General features: G+C 35.3%; 2 protein-coding genes across 4 annotated transcripts in view; one reads left to right on the forward strand and one right to left on the reverse strand.

The window, feature by feature from the left end:
• Positions 1-9,011: 9,011 nt before the first annotated feature.
• Chrac-14 (DNA polymerase epsilon subunit 3 Chrac-14) overlaps positions 9,012-26,238 on the forward strand; it is a 38,585-nt gene continuing 21,358 nt past the window's right edge. The window contains exon 1 of one of the 3 annotated variants that reach the window (XM_081764952.1): positions 9,012-9,169. The gene's annotated coding sequence lies outside the window, so the exon portion shown is untranslated. Of the gene's footprint in view, positions 9,170-9,321; positions 9,347-9,429; positions 9,571-26,238 lie in introns of those variants that run through there. The other 2 variants (XM_081764953.1, XM_081764954.1) reach the window with 2 other exon arrangements.
• On the reverse strand, positions 19,838-20,170 carry LOC145689236 (uncharacterized). Its single transcript, XM_081763374.1, has one exon. The coding sequence runs from the start codon at positions 20,168-20,170 to the stop codon at positions 19,838-19,840; it is 333 nt and encodes a 110-aa protein (XP_081619500.1).

A 26,238-nucleotide genomic window follows, 5' to 3' on the forward strand; every position in this document is an offset into this window, starting at 1 on the left:
TTATAACACTTTTAACTTGCACGCATAAATATAATTTTACACTACAAATTTGCACTAAGTGGGTATTATTATTTAATTCTTGGCCCAACGATTACGGTCGGAATCCGCGCACGATTAATAATGAACCTTATATTCTGTCTTTTCCACTTTGCTTCGGGAATGGAAAATGTTGATAGATTGTTTGGGTGGAGGAAACCAAGCTGAGTCAAATTCTTCTAGCATATTAGGCCATACGAAGAGATAGGTGGGCGAGCAACCAGACACACACATAAAAAAAAACTTGTGAGCGAGAAACTTTGCAGGATTGTGATTCCAAGAATTATGTCCCGGTGCGCACTGATTCTAAGAAATACTCTCCCATATACGAGGGTTGTTTAAAGGGTATATAACGATAGCGTTATATCTGGCGCTAGGCGGGAATGTCCACTGGTGGTATCCAGAAGTGGACAAGAACCCTGAAGTTCTATTCTTCAAGATTGACACTTTCCAATGATGACAAACTCAGAGTAATATTATGTTACGTTTTTCAGTGGTCCACAAAGGGTTAAAGTTGTTTCAAGTTTATTTTCAGTGCAGTATTTCACTGAAGTTAGTGAATTCACTCGAAAACACGAAGTCACGAAATTCGGTACGATAATAGACACGAGGGGCCATGTCGAACGACGCGAAGGGCCATTATTATAATGTCTTTTCGTCCATTCGAATAACCTTTTGATTCTAAATTTCCACAAATTTTATAAAATATTATTAAATCAATTATGAATTACTTCAATGTAAATTTCAATTGTGCCACAACTAATAAAAATGAATACACTTCTTTTAATTCAACTCAAGAAAAGTTTCGGTTATTCTTCATACAGAATAAAATGTTTGAAACAAACATGGCATTCATAAACAAATTCTAAATTATATATGCATTAAAAATCTTAAATATGATTTACTCAGTGAAAATTTTTAAAATCTGACATAAACCTACTCAATAAAAATATTATATATTCAAAGAAAATATTATATACTCAATGCAAATATTCAATGTTGAATAAAGATATTGGATACTAAATTAAAATGTTAGATGCTCAGCGCTTTTTACTTATTACATAATGTAAATATATTTCGCATAACCTAAATGCAGAAAATACAAATTACCACACAACAACTATACTTTATTCATGAATATAAAATATCATAACATATTTATATGTATATCATTATAGAAAAAATAATATTTCATTTACCTGAAATGAAATAGACTAGGCTACGCAAGTTTGTCACAATAGACTAGGTTACGCAAGAATTTATGCCTCCTACGTGAAAAGTGGAAGGCCCTACCCCAACAATCTATCAACATTTTCCATTCCCGAAGCAAAGTGGAAAAGACAGAATATAAGGTTCATTATTAATCGTGCGCGGATTCCGACCGTAATCGTTGGGCCAAGAATTAAATAATAATACCCACTTAGTGCAAATTTGTAGTGTAAAATTATATTTATGCGTGCAAGTTAGAAGTGTTATAAGAAATCAATAATTCTTACATTAGTTAATTTTCCTTTGGTCCGTTTATAATTAAGATTTACGGTTAAAATGAATTGAGTTTGATCCATCAAGCTGTGTAAATAGTGTTGTTGGTGTATTTGATATGAAATGTATCTTGTGTTTATTATTAAAATAAGTCTGTGATGTTTTATTAATCAGAAACATCCCAGGTAAGATTTGAATACAGTTATGTAAACTTTACATTGATTTGTGTATCGAGAAGTTGATGTAGCATAGTACAACATTACGCTTGCTTCCTGGACAACCATCGAGTGATCAAGTAAATGTTTTAATTCTGTGAATTCCTCCTCGAGGTTATGAGAGACATGATCATTACCCGGGCCAAGGCTATTTGAGACGATAGAACAAGAAAATTTAATGTTCATCCGTTACTATATCGAGTGGTCTCGTCAGTGACGGTGAGTACACGGAGTAAAACCCTTATCATCTCTATGCTTTGACGTATTCACACCGAAACACGTTGGTTCGAATCACATTTTTTTGTTTAACTTGACACCGAACCCGAAATACCGTTATAATGTGCGTCGCAAAAGGCCACAGAAATGGAATAACGGTAACCTCATTCTCCACCATGACAATGCACCTGAACACCGGTTCTTTAAAGTGGCGCAGTTTTTGGCTAAAAACAACATGACAATGGTTCCTCATCCCTCATACTCACCTGACCTGGTCCCCTGTGACTTTTTCTCTTCCCCAAGGTGAAGCTTCGGATGAAGGGGCAAAGATTTGACACCATTCCAGAAATTCAAGAAGAATCGCAGCGGGTACTTGACACTATTCCAAAAAAGGACTTCCAGATATGCTTGCAAGCATGGCAGAAACTGGGGCCGCTGTATTATTGCAAAAGGGGAGTACTTTGAAGGTGATGGAGGAATTTAACTTCAAAGGTAAGAAAGTTTCATTTTACACATTCAGTTCTGGAACTTTTGGATACATCCTTGTAGATACGAGAATTCTATACGTTTTACAATAAAAATTCCGAATAGTTTTATCGTCAAAATGAATATGAATTTGTCAAAATAACATTAGTACTAGTTGCACATATGCTATAGTGATCGAAACATACGATTATAATTACTTCCACTTCTACTAGACCTCACCTATGTAAAAGTGTAAGTTTTTTTGAGTATGAGTTCTAGGGTTAAACGTATATACAGCATCTTAGTCCGGATACAATTTTGCCTAGAACACCAACCGTTTGATGTTTATACATACTATCAGAAGAACATTGTCCTGAAAATATTTGAAGTCGTTTTGATAGAATCAACTTTTTAAATTTAGTTTTTAACTTGTTTAATATCGAAGAGTGTGACAAAGGACTATGAGTTTAAACAAAATAATAAAATCTTTCAGTTCAACTATTATGCTCTTTAGAATAAGAGAGGTGGATAATTAATGCAAGAGAATGGTGGTGTAATAAGAATGTGGGAGGAAACAGGAGCGCCAGAGAAAATCTAAGTACAGAATGTTGTTTACCACAAAATTACTTGGCCAGGGATCGAACCACAGGCCTAGAACACCAGTGGTATGCGCTATACCAATGAGCCACCATGCCCGCCCCTAACAGCTTAAACAATTCAATTGATCCGACAGAGAGACAACGCAGTAATTTTCTTTTAACCATAAGTTGTTGGTACAGTTATGGATATGGATATTGATACGATTCTATTTCATAATACGCATTAGTCGCAGCACGATAATGCATTTATAAGGCTTTTTCTAAATGTTGTAATGATTTTCTTTTTCTGTATGTTCGTTTAGTGCGGACACCAACAAGACGATAACATAAAAATTACTTATATCTTAAAACGCTTGAAAATTTCACAATAGAAAATATTAACCTATAAGGATGATGATGATTATAATTATCGAGAAGTTAAGCAAAAAAAAAAAAAAAATCATGTTTAAATCAAAGATGCAAGACAATAGAAATTCAGATTTATTGTATGATGGCGCATCAAATGGAGAATATCAGGTTTAAAAATTCCATATGACAATATTTTTCTCAAATTATTCTTATAGCAACTATAATTCTATATTTTCGTATTTCTTCATGTTCTATGTGTCATATAGACCCCTACTTAAAGTGTTCTTTATCTTCGCTGAATTCAAAGAACTTTTAATATATTTTGGTTAACAACAACTATTTATCAAGCATATGCTGCATTTTCAGAACAATAACGAATGACTAAATTACAATGTATTAGCTCTATCTAATAAAAGAAGGAACCTCCCTAGCGAGCGACAGGTTAAAAAGAAATCTTTACGGCTGCCGCTCAATGTATTTAAAGATAACAAAAACCATCCTTTTGGTATCAGGACATGTCGCATGGCACAGAATTCCACATGTCCTTAGACCTATAAGTGTTGAATCTTGATATGGGAAACTATGGAATTCAGGGAAAGATTGCAACCTAATTTTTTCCGACCGTAAATTACCATTTTAATACAACTTGCGTTATCATAATCAATGCCCTATGCAATCTTTACATTTATACGTGGATTTCTAGTTCTGCAACATGATTTTTTACGTAGGTTATTCTATGCTTTAGGGGAATTAGACATGCATAGTAATGTAAAAGTTTTTCCTTACCAAATTATACTCCATGAAAGAATGAGATAGATGATGTTAATATCAAATTAGTCAAGGATAGAGATGATGAAAATTGATTATTTACAAACATATATACACCACTTTTGTTTATTCTGATTATATTCTTTAACATCCTGACATCCCGCGTAGAGCTGGATCTACAAAAAATTACGTCATTTGCCTGTTCGTTGCTGCGGATATTTCGAGCTTTGCTGAGTTGAAACCTATTGAAACCTATTCTACACTTCAAATTTTACTTCAGCAGATAGACGTTAGGAGAAGTGACTTATGTCGTGCAATTGAAGAGCAGTTAAGTTGGCGTCTTGCAGCTGTGGGGGCCGCGGCACACAGCACTCAGGCAATTTATTTATTTTAGTACTTAGAAAATAGCAAAATGTTTTGAATCTTCGCCTGTATGCCTATTAGATAACCTCAAATCTGTATAGTATATTGGCTTTGAAAAACTTTGTGTTTGGTGTGTGCAGTGCGGTTTCTTGCTGTTGTAAAGTGCTCTCTACATTGGGTTTCCATGAGTAAATTTTTTGTGGAAGGATGAAATTACGCAGTATTTTTTTGTTGCGCCATATGAAGAGTTTTTCCGATTTCTTGTTTTATCTCGTTAGATTTAACAGTTTGCAGTAGGGTACGTAGGATTTAGTTCTGGGGATCCATCCCCCTCAAAATCTTCCAATTTTGCAGAAAATAATATAATTTCGCGCAAATACACACAGTTATGACTAAATGTTTTCAGCTCAGAACGGTTCTACAGGTTTCCGAAAAAAATGCATCCAGAGAAAAATCGGTATGTAAGTGCTAATTTTTATTATGTGGAACTAGTAAATTTGTAAGATATTATAACAATATTGTTCTTTTCAGTTCGCAAACAGATATCTTTCTCAGCTGATGAAGTCCTTCGTTTTTTAGAAGATTCAGACCAGATCTTTCTGAAGATTCTGGAGACGAATTTTGTCCAACTGATCTTGATAGCAAGATATCATTGATTATAGAAGTGATGATACAGATGAGGCGTACGATGACGTAACAATTACACGATACATGCAGAATCTAACACTCGGCGTTTTCTTTTCTGGTTACGAAAGGAGTTTATATCCTTTCGTGAAGTCCTCGACAGACTTTCGGAAATGCATTGGTATGGCACTGGTGCTATTATGGCTGGGAGACTTCCAAACCAAGTAAAAACCAAACTTATGAACGACAAAGATTTGCTGAAAACCGGGAGAGGAAGTACTGACGATGTTGTCAGATCGGATGGACAGGTGGTAGTAGCAGTAGTAGTAAAGTGGATAATAGGTAATAGGTCCATTATTATGTCATCTACTCATGTCGGGAAGGATGGCGTTCAAGTTAGTAAACGATGGAGCAAAAATCAAAATAGGTATTCCTATGCCAGCAGTTGTTGCAGACTACATTAGATGTATTGGGAGGGTAGATCTTTGCAATTGGAAGATGGCGTTCTACAGGATGCAAGGCCGAACCAAGAAATGTACACTGAAAAAATTTTCATTTCTTCAATCTGGCAACTGCAAATGCATAGTTTGGGTACAGACGAGAATGTAAACTAAAGAAACTTCCATCCAAAAATATCCTCTTTCATGAATTGTAATTGTCTCTGGCTGAGAGCTTATTTTTCTACAGCAAGACCAATTTCAGGAAAGTGATCTCGGAAATGATGATCCAGTAGGCCACAGGCAAGAAAGTACATGACCTTTGCCAGAAGCGCTAAAGATGCAAAATTATCCCAAGTGTAGAAATCCTGAACTAAGTAATTCTCGAAAGTATGAGACATCTGGTGCAAGGTATTTCTGTGTGTTCAACCTGAACGTAATTGTTAGCTAAGATTTCACATTAAAATGTGAACAAACAAGTCATAAAAGGTTCAATGTGCAAACATTGTCAATTATAAAAACTAAAGTATAATTTTACAACTGAAACTGTATTCATATATATATATATATATACATATATATATATATATATATATATATATATATATATATATATATATATATATATATATATATATATATATATATATATATATATATATATATATACGAGGGTCATTCAGAAAGTAAAGAACGTTTTTGCATGGTTAAATGAAAATAAAAGATGTCAGCACAAAACTTTGTTTACAAAGCAACATGACCTTACTCTACTTTTTTTACGTAATCGCTATAGTTGTCAAAACATTTGTTGTTATAGCGTGGGGCCAGTTTTTCAATGCTGATGTCATACTCATCTGCCGCCAAAGATTTGAGCCAGACTATCACTACTTGCTGAGTTTATCATCGCTTGGTAACTGTTTTTCTCCCAAGAATTCCTTAAGTTTCGCGAATAAGTGAAAACCACTTGGTGCCAAGTCAGGACGGTAAGCATGATGTCCAAAGATGTCCCACTTTAGACGACGTTCCTGCTGTGTTCGTGCTGATGCATGAAGCTGGGCATTGTCATAGAGCAACAAAACTTTTGTCGACAGCATTCTACGTCTCTTGTTTTGGATGACGCGTCGAAGTCGTTGGAGAATTTCATAATAGGCTTCTGAGTTTATTGTTGCTCCTCTTGCCATGAACTCCGTACTTAATATTTGGCGGAATTTTCGATTGGCTCTGGCATTTTGAATCGCTGCAAAAACAAGTAGCTTGACCGCACAGCATTCAGACTCGGCTCAAACTGAGGTGGAGGAAGGAGCTAACTGCCGCGCAGTCGATCACAATGGTGGGAAGTCGGTTTCGGGCGGGATACGCAATCGTTCTTTACTTTCCGAACGGCCCTCGTGCGTATATATATATATATATATATATATATATATATATATATATATATAATTAAAACAAATGTATGCACCTAGAATACCAAATCTATATGTCTAGCATTAAACAGTTTTCATAATACTGAAGACCCTATATAAATTCCCAATTCTATTATTATCCTCAAAATACCTAGTGTGGATATGTTCTACAATCTATTCTGTGCATGCGCACAACCTGGAAATCTTAAAGTTTACAAATTATTAATCTTGAAACCCCCAACATTCAACTATTAAAAAATGAACCAAAAATTCCTCCTTCATGTAGGCGGTTTTCTTTAGGTGTCAAGAGGTTAAGGTATACTATACATTAAACTGTTGTACGAAGCATCATTCAACTGCAATCAGACATACACTTTACTGTCTTTGAGACATTGAATGGAATCCATAGGAAGAAAGTTTTGAGTCTGCGATGAAGGCATCATTTACACAATGAAGCACATAAACAAGAAAAGGAGATTTTTCCTTACGAAGAGATGATGGAGAAAGGGAGAACATCGGGAGAATATGGCAGATGTAGATCTATTTTATATATTGTAAGATATGGAGAATCTTTATCGTATTTGAAAGACATTTGAATGTACAATCATATGTAGCGTGACGGCAACAAATATTTAAATATTTTAGATGATTGTAAAGTTGACAGATATTTTGTTCAGTTATAACAATGTAAATTTTATAGTGAATATTTCACACTAATGGAGAAGAATATTCTGAACTGACGCTGTTATAAATTACCATGCTAATAACCAGTGGCGTATTTAGGGGGGTGGCTTCCGGGCTTAACCCCCCCCGAAATCTTACTTAGTATAGTAAAGTAAATGAAATATCTTGTAGAATTTTCACATTTCCAGGCAAAGCCCCCCCGAATGTTAGCAAAGCCCCTCCCGAAACAAAATCGTAAATACGCTACTGCTAATAACACTATCTTTTCTAAACTTTTCAAACGAACATGAACTATGATTTGAAAATCTAATAGTATCCTATACTTGCTTGTGTTTACGACTTTTTGTAGCAGATACATTTTTACGCTACAGGAATTATTTAGATCATTATTATTATTATTTTATACTTTGAGAACTGCACACTTTCTTTCAATTGTTATTATTTTAATATGCATAGATCCTGAAAGTCCAACTTTTACATCACGGAATGAATGCACCAAAACATTAAATATGATCAGCAGGGTTAAGTCGAATGTTTAATGCGTTTATGATGGTGCAAAAGTCCCTCAAGATATCGTATTTAGGGTAGTCTGGAAGACTTTATTCATACATATTTATGATTCTCGCTTAAGAACTTTATTGCATTGTTATACTATCAGAACGAAGTTTGACAGAACATTGGAGACAAATGAAATGTTTATTTATTAACAGGTTAAATGTATCGATAGTGCTGTTTTCAGTATGGTGTGGAAAACAATGATGAACAATTTAGTTCCTTCTAAATGTTTGATCCTGTTTATTGTTCATGAACAGAACTTGTAGCGTTACACGCTGAATCTCAGTTTAAGTCTCAATATTGTATTGTCTTTGATATCTAAATTCGACCGGAAATCCGATTTCATAATTATATGTTTCATCATTATCAGAAGGTCTTCATCATGAAAGAAGTGGCAACGCTGTTTCTTCTTGTAGTTATCTTTAACGAAGAAGAAGAAGAAGGCACGAAAGACAAAATGGTTGTTTTTGTCAACTAGGGACATCTAGCGACATTGTTCCGTAAGACTACACTATGTAAGTGTTACAATCTACAAGCTAATATAACCAACTAAAAATCCTTCAGTTTAGGAATAGACAATATGAAATAGACGGCCTATGAAACTTCACAAAAATTGAAGTTCACACAGAAATGCTCATTTTGAAGGCTCACCATCATCTAATCCGACCACTAAAATATCAAAGAGTGCTTTGATTATCAATATATTAATCAAGCTAGAGAATTTAGTAAGCCTACGGTCCTCTCTGTGAATAACCGTACTTTATTAAAAAAAAAACAGCTAAATGTCAAAAGTTTATTACCACTTACATAATTTATGCTGTTTCGAGAGGAATATATTTTAAACTTTAAAGTACGACTGCAACAAAATATAAAGTTGACAATTGCATCTTGATAAGAATGCGATAATTCCTTTTCATCAAGTTAGCAACACACTCCCGCCTTTCTGTGAAGGAAGCGAGGGAAGTTTCTCTGAGGTAAGTGTGTAGTGTTTTGTGTGGTTGGAATTTTATTTGTAAGTTTGTGTGCAAAAGTGATTATGAAGAGTGGTATTATGACCAAAAAGTGTGAATGAAACCATTTTATTTGTTGTTACGTAAGATTTCAGCGGATATAATATTACATATTGGTGTATTCGAGTTCACTTGGTATAGGTAAATTACTTGGTACAAAAAGTACTGTCTGTACATTTGAGAGAATCGATATTTATTAATTGTAATGAATTCCAGTGTACGTCAAGCATAGGGAATTATGACGAAGGTTTCTTAAAATATACATATGTTAGAATTTGTACTATGCTTACACTGCAAGACACGAAATAATAAGCTGCATGTTTACATTAGCGGAGCTGATAGATAATAAATCGGCGAAAAACTAGGTAATTATGAATATGGGTGATTTTTTATTTACTTGTAAAATCTGTTAATTCATGAAGGAACAGTGGTTGTTAAGGAACTTATTTACGTAGGCGGCCAATCAGTAACTTCTGTTTACAACTGTAGGGTTACTAGTCTACAACAATTACAATTTCTGCACGACGGTTAAAGTAATGCATATAAAACTGGGGTTTAGTGCGGGAAAGCAGGTCCAGATCTATGAAACTTAAACTTACCTGACCTTAGACCTTAACATCTTAGACGAACTCTGCTCGACAAAGACATGAAAGAGAACTAGATGAGATGTTTTCCTCTGGCGAAGTATTTCTATACAGTGTAAATAACTGTATTTTATGTATACAAGTGTAGCGTTATTGTTGTCATAACATAGTTGTTATGAGAACTTATATCACTGTGAAACGTACATTAAGGCACTAGTAAATGCAACGGCATTACTCAAGCAGACGGTTCTACCAAATTTTGACACATTTCTTACATTTTCAGGTCAAGTTAAAGCTTCGTATTTCTTTTAGCAGAGCATGCATTAAATAAGGAGCTTCATTACTACATGCAGATTGACTTCAGGAGGGCTCAGTGTAAATACAGTGTGGACGTATGGCATAAAAACTATAATGCGTAAAACACGAAACTAGTTGTGCTAGGTTGTCACTAAAAAGCATGAATGCTATCTGACTAGGAGCGTAGCAGGAGGGCCCGAAACAGTTGCGAGAGTGTGCGTCCGTAGGGAGCAGGCGCGTCAGCGATGGCGGATATACGCATAAACGAGGATAGTGGAAGAGGACACTTACACATATAATACATTTACCACCATTCAAAATTCATTTCAATATGCTTTGTACTGAGAGTAATTATTTGTATCCACACTCTCATTCCTTCACGAAAAATATTTCACTTCGTATTTTACCTGTACATTTTCTATTTGGTAGTACAGTCTGCTTGAGTGAACCCAATGTAACGTACAAGCAGCCTAACATAACCTATCCTATCCTATACTAATTAATTTACCTTAAACTACTAGCTTAATTGTTGCTTGTAGTGACCACCTAGAACATGTTGAGGTGTACGTGCAGATTAGTCTGTCAAATTAAAAATACAGTTTTCTTTCAGTAGTTTCTTGGTTCAAATGATTCCCTTAAGACGCATTGGCTTCTTATTACCTAGCGGATGCACAAATGATTGCATACAAATTGATAATATCCTAAAAAACTGATATGCTTGTCCGTACGGGCATAAATACGAGTCCTCATGTATGCCATTAAAACGACTGTGTAAGAAACACAAACCAATTTGTGCGTGGCCACTAAAAGTGAGAATGCTATCTGACCGAGACAGCACAGAAAAAGAAAAATAGCTCCAGCGAGGGCGCGTCCATAGGGAGCAGGCTCGTCAGCGCGCAGGCAGTGTTCGTAGGTTTTCTTAAGAAAATTTCCCTCGACTGACAATAGTTTCCCTTTTCGTATCAAATTTTTCCTAATTTATTGAGAGTCCAATTCCTATGACAGTTTTTTATATGATAAGATTAAAATAGCTATATTAAAGGAAGTGCCAACCATATTTGTTTCATTTACCGATATTTGCTTTTTGCTTTTTTTTTTTTTTTTTACTTTTTCCTTCACTATTTTTTAACAAAAAATACACACGAACACGAAACATACATAAACTATTGTTATTGTTTTGCTTTATTTCTAAACAATAAAGAAAAATTTAACCATTTATGATGTTCAATCTGTAAGCGCGAGAATTTCCCTGCATTTTTTACGCTTTATTGAAAAATTCCCTTTTTGATAAATTTACCTATGAAATTTTTCTAGATTAGGGAAATTTCCCTCAAACTACGAACACTGCGCGCAGGGCAGCACGTTATCGAGGATAGTGCAAGGAGATAAAAGAATTGAAGTTTGAAACGGGAGGGGGATGACTAAAAAAAAAAAAAAAATAGGAAAAAAAAAAGCTTTTTAAAGTAGGCAAGTTCTTTCCTAAATTACATATTCACTATTTACTCGTCGACTGCTTGCGTACTTACTACTTAACCAAGCTTATTTATTAATTACTTTAAATGGGATAATTTTATTAGATGAAAGAATCATTTCAAAGGAGATTTTGCATTTTATTACTGTTGGTGATTGCTTAGTTAAATCTTAATACAAGGTTATGAAATCGTATCAACATTTTAATGTTCCGGTCGTCTTATCATTACTCTCTTATTAGATGCGCAGAGCATACGTAACTATTAAACGCATATTGTATAGTTTTTCTGAACTACAAATTTTCTTGAAAACAATGTAGATGATCGAACATAATATAATTCAGCTTAATCATAAATAATTTAATGAGACATTCCAGTTCTTATTAGAAATACTAATTGGTAGAATAGTATAGATAATGTAGTTACTGTGGAAGGTTTCAGTTCTAAATATAATGACTTGAAAAATTAAATGAAATGTTTCAGTTTTATGTCCCACGGTGATGCCGGTTACGCTAAAGGAGGCGGTGATGATGAGAGATGAGTGAAATGGTGGAATGAAGAAAGTGGAAGGAAACGGGAGAACCCCCGAGAAAACCCACGAGCACGGTGTTTGTCCACCACAAAGTCCACACGGCGCTTGCTGGGATCGAACCAGGGTCTCCAAGCACCGGAGGTGAACTCTCTACCACTGAGCCGCCGCGCCCCCTTATAATGACTTGAATTTCCGAAGAAACTGAAATGCATTAATTTAGTTAACACTTACGACTTCCTTCATAAAACGTAGCACTGAAATAACTGGCAACAATGCAAACTAAACTTATGTATTAGTGCCAAGCACTTACTGGATAATTTTCCCTTCAAGTCGGGGAAATAAAATTATATGGAGGCCAATAGTGTACGTAACAGTAAGTTACAAAACAGAAGATGGCGTTTTTTTATGCACTCACCAAGTAAGCAATTCAGATATCAATTATTAAAATTACAATCCCCACGAGAAGCTTCCCAAAACAGATAGTCGTACGACAATTTGTTTTAGGGTGCAATTACACATATGTATAAATAAGAAACCCAAGTTAAATTTTGTACATTCAGCATACGAGAATGGGAGAAAACTCTTCAGGTCCCTACTGTTGGATTATATTAATAGCTAGAGTGACATAAAAAATAATAATATTGTTATTTCAATATACCATACAAATTCACTTCTTATAATGAAACTGATGAATTCTCGAAGCCATAGAGAGACTGTATGCAAGTACAGTGACTACAGTCTTCCGTGTGAACGATACAAAAACCGACATGCCCTTGAGTTTACATACAGATAGACGGTGAGAATTAAATAATACACGCATGAATGCCAATGAAATGAAGTTTATTAATAGTTACATGAAATTTCTGGATGTATGTAACTGGCTTAGCAGAACAAACATTGGTTGTATATGACTTGTAATGCATCAAAATATAAAGGAAAAACAAGATTATGCGAATGGTAGTCACACCTTTAATTTACTAGAACATTTATTTTCGAACACTATACGTAGGAAAAGGGTGATACGAAAGTAAGTCGGCACTTTTTAAGAATATTGTTATCTAATGGCGAGTGAAGGTCCAACATGGCTAACATAGAAAATAATGAAGACAATAGTAAGATTACTAGTTTTACATACCGTATGTTTTAACTATATATAACCTGTCAATTTGTGCAAGAACTAACAAATAGGACCGGATTAATATGATTTAATTATAATTGTACTCGAGAGATATAACACGAACAACTATTATGAGTTTACTAAGTTCAGATTATCATTAACGATGCACTATAAACGATTCTTCAACAAAACAAATATATTTCCTTAAGCAACTGAAATCTCGTTAAATATTCCTAAAAATGATGTGATCAAAACTTCTACTATAAGTTTCTGTAAAGAACGTGAAATACAGTTCATGCAAATGACAACATGATACAGCGACCTAATTGCGTTATAGAATTCCGTCCATCACTGAGGCTTTCGAATGAAATAATGGAAAATTGTTACCTTGACTGGCAGAATTAATTTGAAAATAATATCCGCAGAATGATTGTCGGTTTTAATTTTCGTATATGTGAAACTATTGCGATTATTTTTTTCTTTTTTTGTTCGAGATTTCCCGAATGAGTATAGAATTGGTCCATTAATAATTGATTTTTCATTATATAATAGAAGAGATGTGATTGAAACCAAGGGTGGATAACTTAACGAAATGTGCAATATTTACAATTTGTTATCTGTTACGGTTACTATTTTGTAACCCATTTCCGCATCTAGTTAATAACGTTATTGGTCAGTGTAACTTTTAAAATGGTACGCTCTGAAATATGTTAAGCTGAGTAACGTTACTCACTGGAACATTCTGCATTTTGGTACTGTGGTTACAGTCACCAAGGGATTAGCGTTACTCGAAATACGCACGTATGTCGTATTACCAGACCAGGATAGCAGCGCGGTTTTGGAAGGATGGCGCTACTGTTGTGTTTACATCAGTTTGTTGGTAAGCGCGGTGGGACAGGGGAGCGGAGAGTTTCATTCTGCAGTGTATCCAACGGTATTTAAAAGTTGCAGTTTAAATGTTATGCATAGCCTAATCTCTTTCCGCTTAATAAAGAAAGTCGTAAGTTGTGTGGTTGTAATGAACCATTCCTGCAGTACTGCAGATGTATTGTGGATAGTGATATATGAATGGAAATTACCAATTTAAGAACAACATAGAGCAATTGACAATTCAGTGAGCTTCTACCGTGTATTAAGCAGATTGTATAAAAATTGATTACGTTTTATTCGATGTCATTATAAAACAGGAGCAGCCTGTAAAACGCTGCTCGCTAATTCGTTCGCAAGTTAATGTGGAGGATGTATTTTTGTTGTAGTTCTTTTTTTGCTTGTTACTTAAAATTTTCTGCAAATAACTTCAATAACTTTTGAAAGTGTTTGTCTTAGCTTGAGCCAGAGGCGGATCCAGGCTGAATGTTTGGGGGGCGGTCGTTCGAAGTCAAATGAAGGTAAGAGTGAATTGAAAAAAAAAAAAGTAAAACAACTTTAGTGAAGAAGAAGTAGCGATTTTCTGCAATTTCTAGAACAGAAATGGCCACCTGCGATTTCGAAGGTGGACATTTTATTGCGCAAGTAATTAAGTAATTTCTTGCAATTTATTGCTTTATTTGACTTCTGCAATGTAAAAAAAAGTAAGGCCTACCTATTTTAGGTTTTATTTTACATTTATAATACAAAAGTGAAAATTCTTAATTTTATTTTTAAAATTAAAAATATCCTATTCTGCGGGGGGAGGGATCGCCTCGGCCCCTGGATCTGCCCCTGACTTGAGCATATGCGTGAAGTGATTTATTACGAACAGGACAAAAAGAACTCTAATAGATTGATTACAAGTAATCCAGTTAGAAACACTGCTGCTTGCATTTTAGTTCCAAAACCGGCCGCCCGCACTCGTTGGCTGGTCAGGATATACCTGCTTGAGATTGTTAAGATAAAACTGGTTCCACTGAATACCAGTTCTCTCTCGAACCCAAAGGGTTTTGTTCCTTGATTTTAGCGATATGAAACGTATTGAAATTCTGCAGAACATTTTTGTGTAAGTAGACATATTTTTGTTATGATGAGTACCATTTCTATGTTTCTGTTTTCTTTATCGGTTACCTTTTGTATCTGTATTTCATCTTCTTCAATTCTGATGGTCTTGGAGTTACGCTTGAGTAACGTTTAAACATCCTTGGCGACAGGGAGTCTAAGGTTATCTTTAAAAGAATCTCCTTTATACTAGTAAATAAATTCCACGTTTTTCAGTCTTTCTTTTTCCTCATACTTAAGATTCAGTAAACACCTTAGGCCCTCAGGCACATGTCCCTTGAGAATAGCATTACTTTGATTGTTCTGTATTTAAAAAGAGGAAAAAGAGAAAGGATCAAAGAGTGAAGTTTTTAATGTAAGCTTATTGATAAGATTTTTACTTCTTGTGATGACACTGCCGATAGTTGAGTTGATTTGGAGTTTAACGTCCTTTTCGGCAGCGAGACTTTATGAGACGGGGCCTACTGATTAAAATGGAATCGAAACCACATGTGCTCACGCCGGGAATCAATCCCGGGTCTTCCAGGCGAAAGGCGCGTACGCTAAGCGCTTAGGCATGAAGGAGTTCACTGCCGGTAGTCACCATATATGTTTATTTTACAACAGTCTTGCACTGACCAATGTGGTTGAAGCTCGAGCTCACTTCCCAACAAGGATCGAACCCGGAGCTACATACACCAAAGTTACACATATACTGGCCCTCAGGGAAGCAGGAAGGACATTTCATTTGCTTGCAAGCAATTTTGTTTATAAATCAAATACATATCAGACATCAGTGGCGTAGCGAGAAACTCATCAAGGGGGACCAACACACAAGATTTGGTAGAAACGATCTTCTGAGGGGTGCACCAATAACTACCAGTAGGCCTACATTTGAATTGAATTGGATTTTTTTAAATGCCTTTAGGCACCTGTGGTGTGAATGAGGAAATGCCCTGGATATCCTAAGTATCTGTTCTCGGTGAATCCTTTTGTTGAACTTTTAGAAAATTGACTTAAACTATCGATTTTGCAAAACTTCCCTTTGATTTAAGCCCAAATCGAAACATGACAGAGGAAAATTTCGGAAAGTGTTGCTATTTTCACTCCTAGCTTCTCACTTTAGGTAGTGTATATTTACAAGGAAGGGGGTGCACGTGCACCTTTGCACCTTTAAACATATTTCTATTTTATCCTATTTTTGTAAAAATAAAAAATAAAAAAAAAAAATGCCAGAGAAAGAAAATTGTCTAAAAGTGGTACCCATTCAGAAGACTATTTTCTTCTCATGTGAATGTTTTGACTTCTCGTGGCAATGTGGTAATCTACAGTGTATTTTGCCTCTTTTTCTCCCTTTGATTTTTAATGTTCATTGTATTGTTTAAATGCTTATAAGTTAACTTGCGAGAAAGTGTCATAGTCGAAGGTTGTACTACTTGTAGAACTAATATTAAAAAGTAAATAAAAGAATTATCATGGAAACAAATTTTTCATGTTGTATTCAGAAAACAAACATAGGGTTCTTGCGGTTCTAAATTGCGGTTCTGAAATTAATATATCGCAGGCATTCGTTGATATAGTAGCCTACATGTTGGTTTTCACCAGGTACATTCGTGAAGTGTCCCCTCGAGATTCGTGTAAAATTGATTTAAATACAAAGTTCTCTGCTGTCTAATGTGTATTGTACTAATTTAGCTGCCCATGCCGGTAATTGGCATATTTATGAGCCTTCATATATCCGGAATTCTATCATACACTACCATAACGCTCGGACACAAAATTCATTTTAGTTTCTTTAGATGTTACTCACTGGACATGAATATGGGCATATGAAAAACAAATTGGATCAAGTACTGCTTCTGACACATGTTACCTATCCCGACCGCCATCTTAGATCCGCCATATTAGATTTTACTTTTGGTTTTTCAAATGGAAATAGGTGCAAGTGTTACATCAGACATTTACGTTTACATTCACTGGTGTAATGTATTTTACCGTAGCTTGTACCATTTGGAAGGTATTACATGTTCATTCCCTCCAGCCACTTTGCGAATAGACATTGCAGGTTAATATCAGTTACGCTTACGTTTTTGATGTTGCCAAATCAAAACAATTTCTAACTGGTAAACTCCTTACAACATAGGTGTCATAATCTTATTACATTTCCATGAGTGATTGTTATTACTTCCATATTATACTATAATAAGGAAGTATTGTATTACTGTCAAAATGCCTAATGTAGATCCAGATACGGCCAGATTTGGGTGAAGACCTACCATTTCCGTATTGACATCTGTGTGTCTGCATGTATATAAGTTCAGAGAATATTTCATCAACGATAACACATAAAAGATTGCATATACACACGGGGCCCAGCACAACTTTCTATTTGGTTCAATATGAAGTGCTTGACATTTAATGGTATATACAAGCTACGATAAAACTCAGTACACCAATGAAATTCCGAGAAAAGTTTACATTAATTTGATGTATCATTTGAACCTATTGCCATTTGAAAAACCGAAAGTTAAATCCAAGATGATGGCCAAGGTGGGTAACATATGTCAGAGAAGGAGTACTTGATTCAATTTGTTCTGCATATGCCCATATTCATGTCCAGTGAAATCTAAAGAAACTAAAAACAACTTTGTGTCCGAGTGTTATAGTAGTGTATGATTGAATTCCGGGTATATGAAGGCCCATAAATATGGAAATTACCGATATGGGCCGCTTAAATTAGTACAATACACATTGGGCCACGGAGAACTTTGCACTTGAATCAATGTTACACGAATCCCGAGGGAACACTTCGCGAATGTATATACCTTGTCAGTCTCCGTACAACTTGGAATCGCTTAACATTAGTTTTACGGGAAGAAAAAACTACATCATTTGGAACAACTTTCCAGTTTCGATCATCTGTATTTCCTCCTTATTTATTCGGTGTAAGGACCTCAAACTTATTTTGTTGGATCTTGCTTATCGAAAGGTTTTTAAAACTGCCTTACTGCCCCCAAAGTCTGAAATTCAGGGTGGGGCGGGGGCGGATGCCCTCCTGCCCCATTGACGCCCCTATCTAGCGGCTGTCATATGAAACTATTGTTTGGTCTAAACAAACTCTACCTTAGACAGCCTGGACAAACTCTACCTTTCATCAAAACATTGTTTTATTACTTTATCTGGCTTAACCTATACATTTATACCGAATTGCTCCTTTTAAATCACAAACCATAATCTTCACGAAAACTTACTCAATTCTTAAATTAGCAACTGCCAACTTTACATAAACACACACTATGAAAATCTACCTCAATTATCCAATTATACAAACAATCTACCTCGCAACGCTCTTCAGTTTCTTTTTCAGTATATGCACTAACTTTTAACACTTTCTGCCCATATGCTCCCAACATTCCTCCCTGGTATCCACAAAAGAAAAATTAAAACCATAAACTCAAATTGCCGCTTAACCTTAATCAAACATACATTTCTTTCGGTAACTCTTGTTTTCATTGTAGCCTTGTCTATTTGTTCTGATATTGCTCATTTTAATCTCCGTTCAATGTCAGTCACTAGATTCCACCACTTAAGCCCTTTTCTTTGCCAATTACCAAGATCCTTCAGAACGAATTGAATTACTTCCTGCTTCAAATTCAAAATATCTTCCGCTACCTCCACCTTCTTTATACTTGTACGACTTTCACTTCTCTCGTATTTCTTCCCACAAGCATTCCTTCTTATGTTTCTGACTTTGCACTTTTGTTGCTCCGTCTCCATATGCGAGCTATACCTGCTCCGTTCCGCACTAATTAAATCTTCTTCCTCCGAATCTGTGAACAGTTTGTAATTGTTAGAGCTCGTAGTTCTTTTCCCAGATTTACTTTCTGTTTTAGATCTATGTTTAGTAAATTTCTTCTTTTTTAATATGTGTTGCTGCATGTCTTTCTTATCCTCCAACTTGCCATTAATATCACTGTGTGAGTTGTCCGATAGTTCTTTCTGAACTTCACTCGAAGATTCATAATGAATTGTTTCCAGCGTTAACGCCTGATATAAGTCTTGCACTTGATTTATGTCCAACGGTGAAAATCTTTCATCTTCATTTTGCACCTGTTGTTTAAAATCTGGAACATTTACATTAATTTGTTCATCTATGTGTAGTTGGTTTATATCTCCATCTAATTGTTGCAATACACAAGCTTGTGCGAAGTGGTGAAGTCCCGTACATTTAGAGCATCGTTTACCGAAAGCTGGACATTTATCTTTAGCATGAACATGATGACAATTTCTGCATTTAGTAACCTTTGTTTTATTTTTGTTAGATGTATCTGATGTTACTGAATAAGTTGATGCTTGTCTTGTACTTCTCTGTGTACTACTAGTAGAAGGTGATGGTGTGGGACTAGCGTAAGGTGATCTTCTTAGCATTTCATTTCTTCCTCTTATTCCTTTCGATTGCATAAAATTAATCTGATGTTGATTTCTTGAACTACAGTCATTGAACACTGTCAGTTGTTCTTCTGTATTTTCTACAGCTGTTGCAATATCTACTACTTGTTGAAAACTAAGTGAATCAGCTGTCAATATCTGTCGCCTTGCTACATTACTTCTCATTCCAAAAACGAACTGATCTCTGAGTGAATGATCTAAACACTGATCAAAGTTACAATATGCTGCTTGCTTTTATAAAGACATTACAAATTGAGCAACTGTCTGATGTTCGAGCTGCACTAACTTGTGGAACTTGTAACGCTCAGCAATGTCATTGGTTTTTACGCCATAGTGTTGTAGCATAATCCTTTTTAATTCACCATATGATTTTTGTGCAGGTTTTTTCGGTGCACACAAATTCCTTAATTCTTCATATGCTTGACCACCTATAACAGTTAGAAAAGTAGCAACCTTTCTTTCTTCTGGTAAATTCGCCGATAACGCTAGTTGCTCGAACCTCTCAATGTAGATTTGGACTCTACCTGTTTCAATATCAAACTGTTCGAAGTTACCAATTGAAGCCATTTTCCTGATTCACAAGCGTAATGTTCTTTTGATACTGACTGCGCCAATCTGTTTGGCCTAAACAAACTCTACCTTAGACAGCCTGGACAAACTCTACCTTTCATCAAAACATTGTTTTATTACTTTATCCGGCTTAACCTATACATTTATACCGAATTGCTCCTTTTAAATCACAAACCATAATCTTCACGAAAACTTACTCAATTCTTAAATTAGCAACTGCCAACTTTACATAAACACACACTATGAAAATCTACCTCAATTATCCAATTATACAAACAGTCTACCTCGCAACGCTCTTCAGTTTCTTTTTCAGTATATGCACTAACTTTTAACACTTTCTGCCCATATGCTCCCAACAACTATCCCACGGCCTTTAACGTGGTTTTAGTTATACTTATTGCGGGCTCTTGACTGCGAAAATATTACGTTTGGAAATAGAATTCATTTGCTGAGCAAACCTGAACCTTATTGAAAATGGACTTGGATCCATAGTGCTCTGAACGCCTCATATATTACTTTTCTTCAATGAATTATTGACTTAAAAAACAACCAATTACATAGGCTTGCAGAAAATATTCTAAAGTTAGCACAACATGAAGTGTGCGTCAAAATATCATTACTTTTCGAAAATTTATTATTTTAAGATAATTTTATTAGTATGAGTGTTCTGAAATAGTAATCAAATTTTTGCAATTAAAAATCACACCCGCCTCCATGAAATGCGATCTTAGCCCCTAAGGGAATAATTAGGAAATTTTCAGAAGCAGTAACTCCGAAATGACTTGTTTTAAGGCTAAAGTAACCGCACAAGCGTATTTCTGGTAAAGTTCTAGCCTTAAAACACGTAACATGACTCCATTTGTATTTGAAATTTTGAATTCCAATCAAAGATGGCAGCCATGATGCTTGATAGCACTATCTGATGTGTCAGACCACTTAAAAGTTTCATCATTCTCCCTCAACCCGTTCTCAACGCACAAGGGTGGTGAGGACTTTTGTTTCACCATGCATATTGATAGATTGTGTGAAATCTCCACAGTAGGTAGATTTTAAAATCTACCTAAAAAGCTAATTACAACCAAGAAAGTACTTATGAGAATCACTGGCAAGAGGGTGTAATAAAAAGGGGTTGGAATATGAAATAAGTTGAGAATTACTAATCTATACTGAAATATTCTGTACCCAGCACAGTGTTATTAATCAGGATAAAATAAATGAAAAGGTCGGTTGCTAGTAAAGAGCAAAAAGTCCTAAGAAATAAGTTATTACATGATTTCGAAACATGTTAAAAATCGTGTTTTAAAGTGTTCAAAATGTTTAAGACTTTTTTTTTCGTCTGTGTTTTAAAACATGTTTAAAACGTTTTGAACATCTTTTCTTTATGTTTTAAACACATGTTTTGTTCTTTTTTTTTTTAAAATAAAACTATTTTTTCCAACCCTTGTCTGGTGCCTAAGTAATATATAAAACAAAACCATGTACCAAATTGTCGCCAGGTTGGAATTTTCGATCGCCAGATAGCCAATGATGACTGAATATTTCAGTTTGGCGATAAACATTTGCATATATTATATCTTAAAAAAAAAAAAAAAAGAAAGAAAGAAAGAAAAAAGAAAAGAACTATATGATCTTATTGCTGGATTCAGACTTGAGGTTTCGTGGCGTGCCTGTAATATATAGCAAATCAATATATAGAAGTCATTACATATGCCGGCATGAAAAGGTAAGAAATATGGTGTTTGAAGCGAATAACTGACAATGTACAGGGCCAAATGAACACATTCTCACACCCAAGATTATACTTCAGCCCCTTCACCTTCCGTCAAACAAAATATATTCGTAGTTCTTTTGTTGTTGTAAAGGCGAACCTGTCCTTTGCCCTGTCGCTTTGTAAAGTATAGCGATCTTTCTTCTTTGGACAATGGGCTATCTGCGCACCATATTTCGATTATATTCAGCCAGTAGTTACGGAGAAATAAAATAGAACATACAAGGCAAGCCGAGCTGAGCCTATTGCCGGCCGAGCTCGGCCATCACATGTAGTGATCTTTATTCCTTAGATGATTGGATATTTTCGCATCAAGTTTGGTTTAAATTTAGCTGATAGTTACCGAGGAATAAAGTACTACATACACACACACATAATTACAGTACATCTGGAGTAAAAGTACAACATCCGGTCAGCTTACGCCGGGAACTAAAAAGAAAAGTCCTAACATCGGGATCACAAATAGAACATACTATATGTAAGCGGAATCCACTTTCAACATCGCAATATTAATGGGGAGGGGGGGGGGGTTGAGCCGGGTGATCCTCCCTGACTACGCCACTGTCAGACATGAGCTACAGCTAGGGGTGTCTACCCATCATCAGAGGCTTCAGAATCTCCATAAGGTAACATGTAAAATTTAATTCGTAAATATCTTACAAAATACTTCACTTAGAAACTTGCAATTTTCTATACGAATACCAAAGAGCAATACAAAGGAGATGGTTATCTCAATTTTAAACTTAATGACTTAGATTAATTGTAATAATTACTTCCGTAATGAGGTAATCACTACTGCAGGTAAAGGATCAAAAGACCACTTTCATACTTCACAAATTACTACAGGTGACATTCTTTGAAGAACACATGCTGGGAAAGGATGCATTGTGGCAGTTTGAACAGCGAAACTCATGTCTATCACCTCCATTTTCATAATCATTTACGCCTTGAGCAGTTTCCCTTACCACTCCCCGCCCCAGACGGCAGTTTGCCTTTTCGATGGAAACTGGAGTGAGCAAAATACTTGGTAGAACAAAGATCTTTGAAACCTCACTATCGAAAATAATGTTTCCGATTGCTTTTCTACATCTTTTGTTTCTTGAAACGGATGGATTCTTCTTCCAAGCAGTAGCTTTCACCTCTCTGCCACTCAAAACTACACAACGAAGAGAAGTATGATTCTTAGTTAGCTATGTTTTTTTTTTTTTTTTTTTTTCCTGGAAGGATAGGTTTCATTTCATTTTATATTATTTATCATAGAAAACAGACAGTGCGACGTTTCTGTGGTTAGAACGGATTAATTGTATGCAGGGGTGGCAAAAGCCAAGTTTTCCTTGTTTAGTTTTTGAATAACTAGAATTTGGTTTACCTACTCCTTTATATATTTACCACCCGTGTGTGTACGGTGTAAAAAAAAAAAAAGAAAGAAAAAAAAAGAAAGAAAGAAAAAGTAAAAGAAAAAACTAAAGAGCTGCTTGATGTATCATCACCAAATTTGGTCAAAATATAGTCAAGAGTAATGAATTTTATTTGTCATTAAAACCACCTACCCAAACCGGAAGTGATTTAAATAAACCATTTCTGGTTTGACCTTTGATCACCATAGATCGAAAACAGCAATATGTAGTGAGATCCGGTTTTCTGCTTCGTAAGAACATATTTAATCTCTAATATTAACTCTACTAAAACCTACAATGGTTCAAATCAACTATAATTTCTGCTTTCAATAAATATTGATCTATATATAGCAAAAACGGTAAAAAAAAAAAAAAAAAAAAAAAAAAAATAGATGAAAACGGTTTCTTCCAATCGAGCAGCTCTCAAGCGTCTCAGGTGTACCTTTCGTCTCCTCTTGTGATCTTGAATTGAAAAAGTGAATTATACCATGACGAAATACATCGCATCACACGCTATTCTGAACATACACACACAAACACACACTCTCTCTCTCACACACACACACACACATACACACAAAAGAACATGGAACTGCCGGTTCTTAACACTTCCGACTCCCCTCCGAAGCATTGGATGTCCATTGTTGTCAAGGCTTACCTCCTGCCTCCTTTGGACCTCCTTGAAATCAGGTATATCTGAAAATTCTATTGAGAGCATATCTGAGAATTACACCCTATAGGGAATACCCTGTACACTTATTGAAAATAGATTAAATATGCACTTTTGGATTGTGTATACGTGGCTTTCTTTACGCTGATAAGGACCACCATCCACAGTTTCTGAAATTCGAAATAGGGCCTGTTGAAATTTACCTTTTTCGCAATTTTGGACAGCCCTAACTCTGAAACTATGCACTTTTCGCCATAAGTTCATATGATTTTTTTCTCTTATTTTGATGTGAGGAAATCACCTCTTACAGTTATCGGAAATTATCGAGAAAACTATTTTTTAAATCGAGGGGGAAGAGGGTAATTCATACTACATGAGAGGGTTAAATTCACCGCTCGTTCTTGAGAATTTTAATCCCAAGCCATGGGGATGACGGAAAAGAGTCAAATGAAATGTACATCATATAATGTGCATCACATCATAGAATGTGTTTTACTTATAACAAAGTATGTATCGAACACAAAGAAATTGACATATGTACTATGAACTCTATGTTTAAGAAAACTGTTGTAAATGTATTATGTAATACACCAACACTATAATTGGGCTTATGCCTGTGGTGTTGATGGCAAATAAATAAATAAGCTCACCGGACATAAGCTCACCGGCAGCCTTACATTACAGGGGCGGACAAAAGCTCACCAATAGTAAACATAATCTCTCTTGAGTAATAAAATTCACTAAATATTGAAATTTAGGCTTTGGCTACTTCCTAAGCAGAAAATGGAGCTTATATCATTTATCAGGTATAAAAAATAATAAGAACATTGCGGAGTTGCGTTGTATTAAACGTGGGCAGACTTTAAGAAACTTGTAATAAAATGCCCTGGATATAAACATCTAGCCTTTGACTACAATTACAAATAGGCCTAATAACTCAGTAGAAAGTAGAGCTACTAATGTCGTATAGCAGCTATCAGATATCAATAAAATAGGGATGTTGCAAGTTTAATGTGTTAAACATGGGTGACTGTTGGCCTACAGAAAATACATACATTACAGAAATCCATAAATAACAGAAAACTTTTCAAATCAGTCCATCAACTCCAAAGTTATAGGCAAATAAATTTTACAGAAGAGAAAGAAATTTTGTCGCTGACTGTACATTCGTCAATGGTTTGATTTGTCGCGCTGGAACAGTCCTAGTTAATAACATGTAAATTTAAACATCTATTACATTCAAAGTATTTTCTCACATTTTCTGTACTTTAATTATAAATGGTGCCAAAATTTCCGCTTGCTTCGTTTCTTGGTGCCAAAATTACCGTGTCAAAACTACTGGTGCCAAAATTTCCGGTGCCAAAATTACCGCGCCCCATATCTGAGATACTTTCAGCCAGTGTGGAAAAAAATAACAAGGAGATATCCTTTCACCAAAGTTTCGTTTACCGATATTTGTGTGCTGCAAAATTTCCTGCACGAAAGTATCAGCACAGGGGAGGGAGTTGGATTGCTTTCTTCAGTAAGAGGAAGTAGTATTCTTTTGTTTGTCCAGATCTGTTTTCAGTTTATATTTTAATATTAAAAATCTACTTCATACTAATATTCAAAGTCTAGTTTCATTTCTGTCATATTTTCCGTCTGTCATTTTTTCGTTGCTTATTTATTTTATTCAGGTTTATTTTCCTTTGCAATTAAATTAGTTAATCTATAAATGTAATTACTTATTATTGTATTCTTTATTTCGTAAATTATCTTATAATACAAATATATTATTAGTGGTGAGCTTATGTCCGGGGAGCTTTTGTCCGCTTTTGCATTAACATAGGTGAGCTTAATGCCGGTGAGCTTATGTCCGCGACTCGAAAATATAAACCAAGTTTTGACTTATAAATATTTTACATAGTGTATATTGAAATATTGTCTTCCATGTGGCCTACATGTGTAAACTTTCAACATGAGATTGATTTTACTAACTCCCTTCCCCCTTTTATACTTGATGAATTGCAACCTCAAACAACAGCATTATTCCTTAAGTAAAAGGAAGGCACATAGCACGTAACCGGACTCCACTAGTCTACCGTAAGCTTTTCCATTGTCTCAAGATACTGAATCAACGCCGGAAAAGTACTTTAGCTCCCACTGGGAATTGAAACCAAGGCCTATGTGGGGATCCACAGGATTCAGATTCCTCCCCACAAAACTTCGCAAATCGACGAACATTTGTGAA

This window comes from Thermobia domestica, chromosome 7, assembly GCF_964235325.1.
Source record: "Thermobia domestica chromosome 7, izTheDome1.hap1.1, whole genome shotgun sequence".
Lineage (NCBI taxonomy): Eukaryota > Metazoa > Arthropoda > Insecta > Zygentoma > Lepismatidae > Thermobia > Thermobia domestica.

Bases quoted from the DNA above. Each gene is read 5' to 3' on its own strand.
- LOC145689236 (XM_081763374.1), bottom strand. From the start codon at position 20,170: ATGGCTTCAATTGGTAACTTCGAACAGTTTGATATTGAAACAGGTAGA.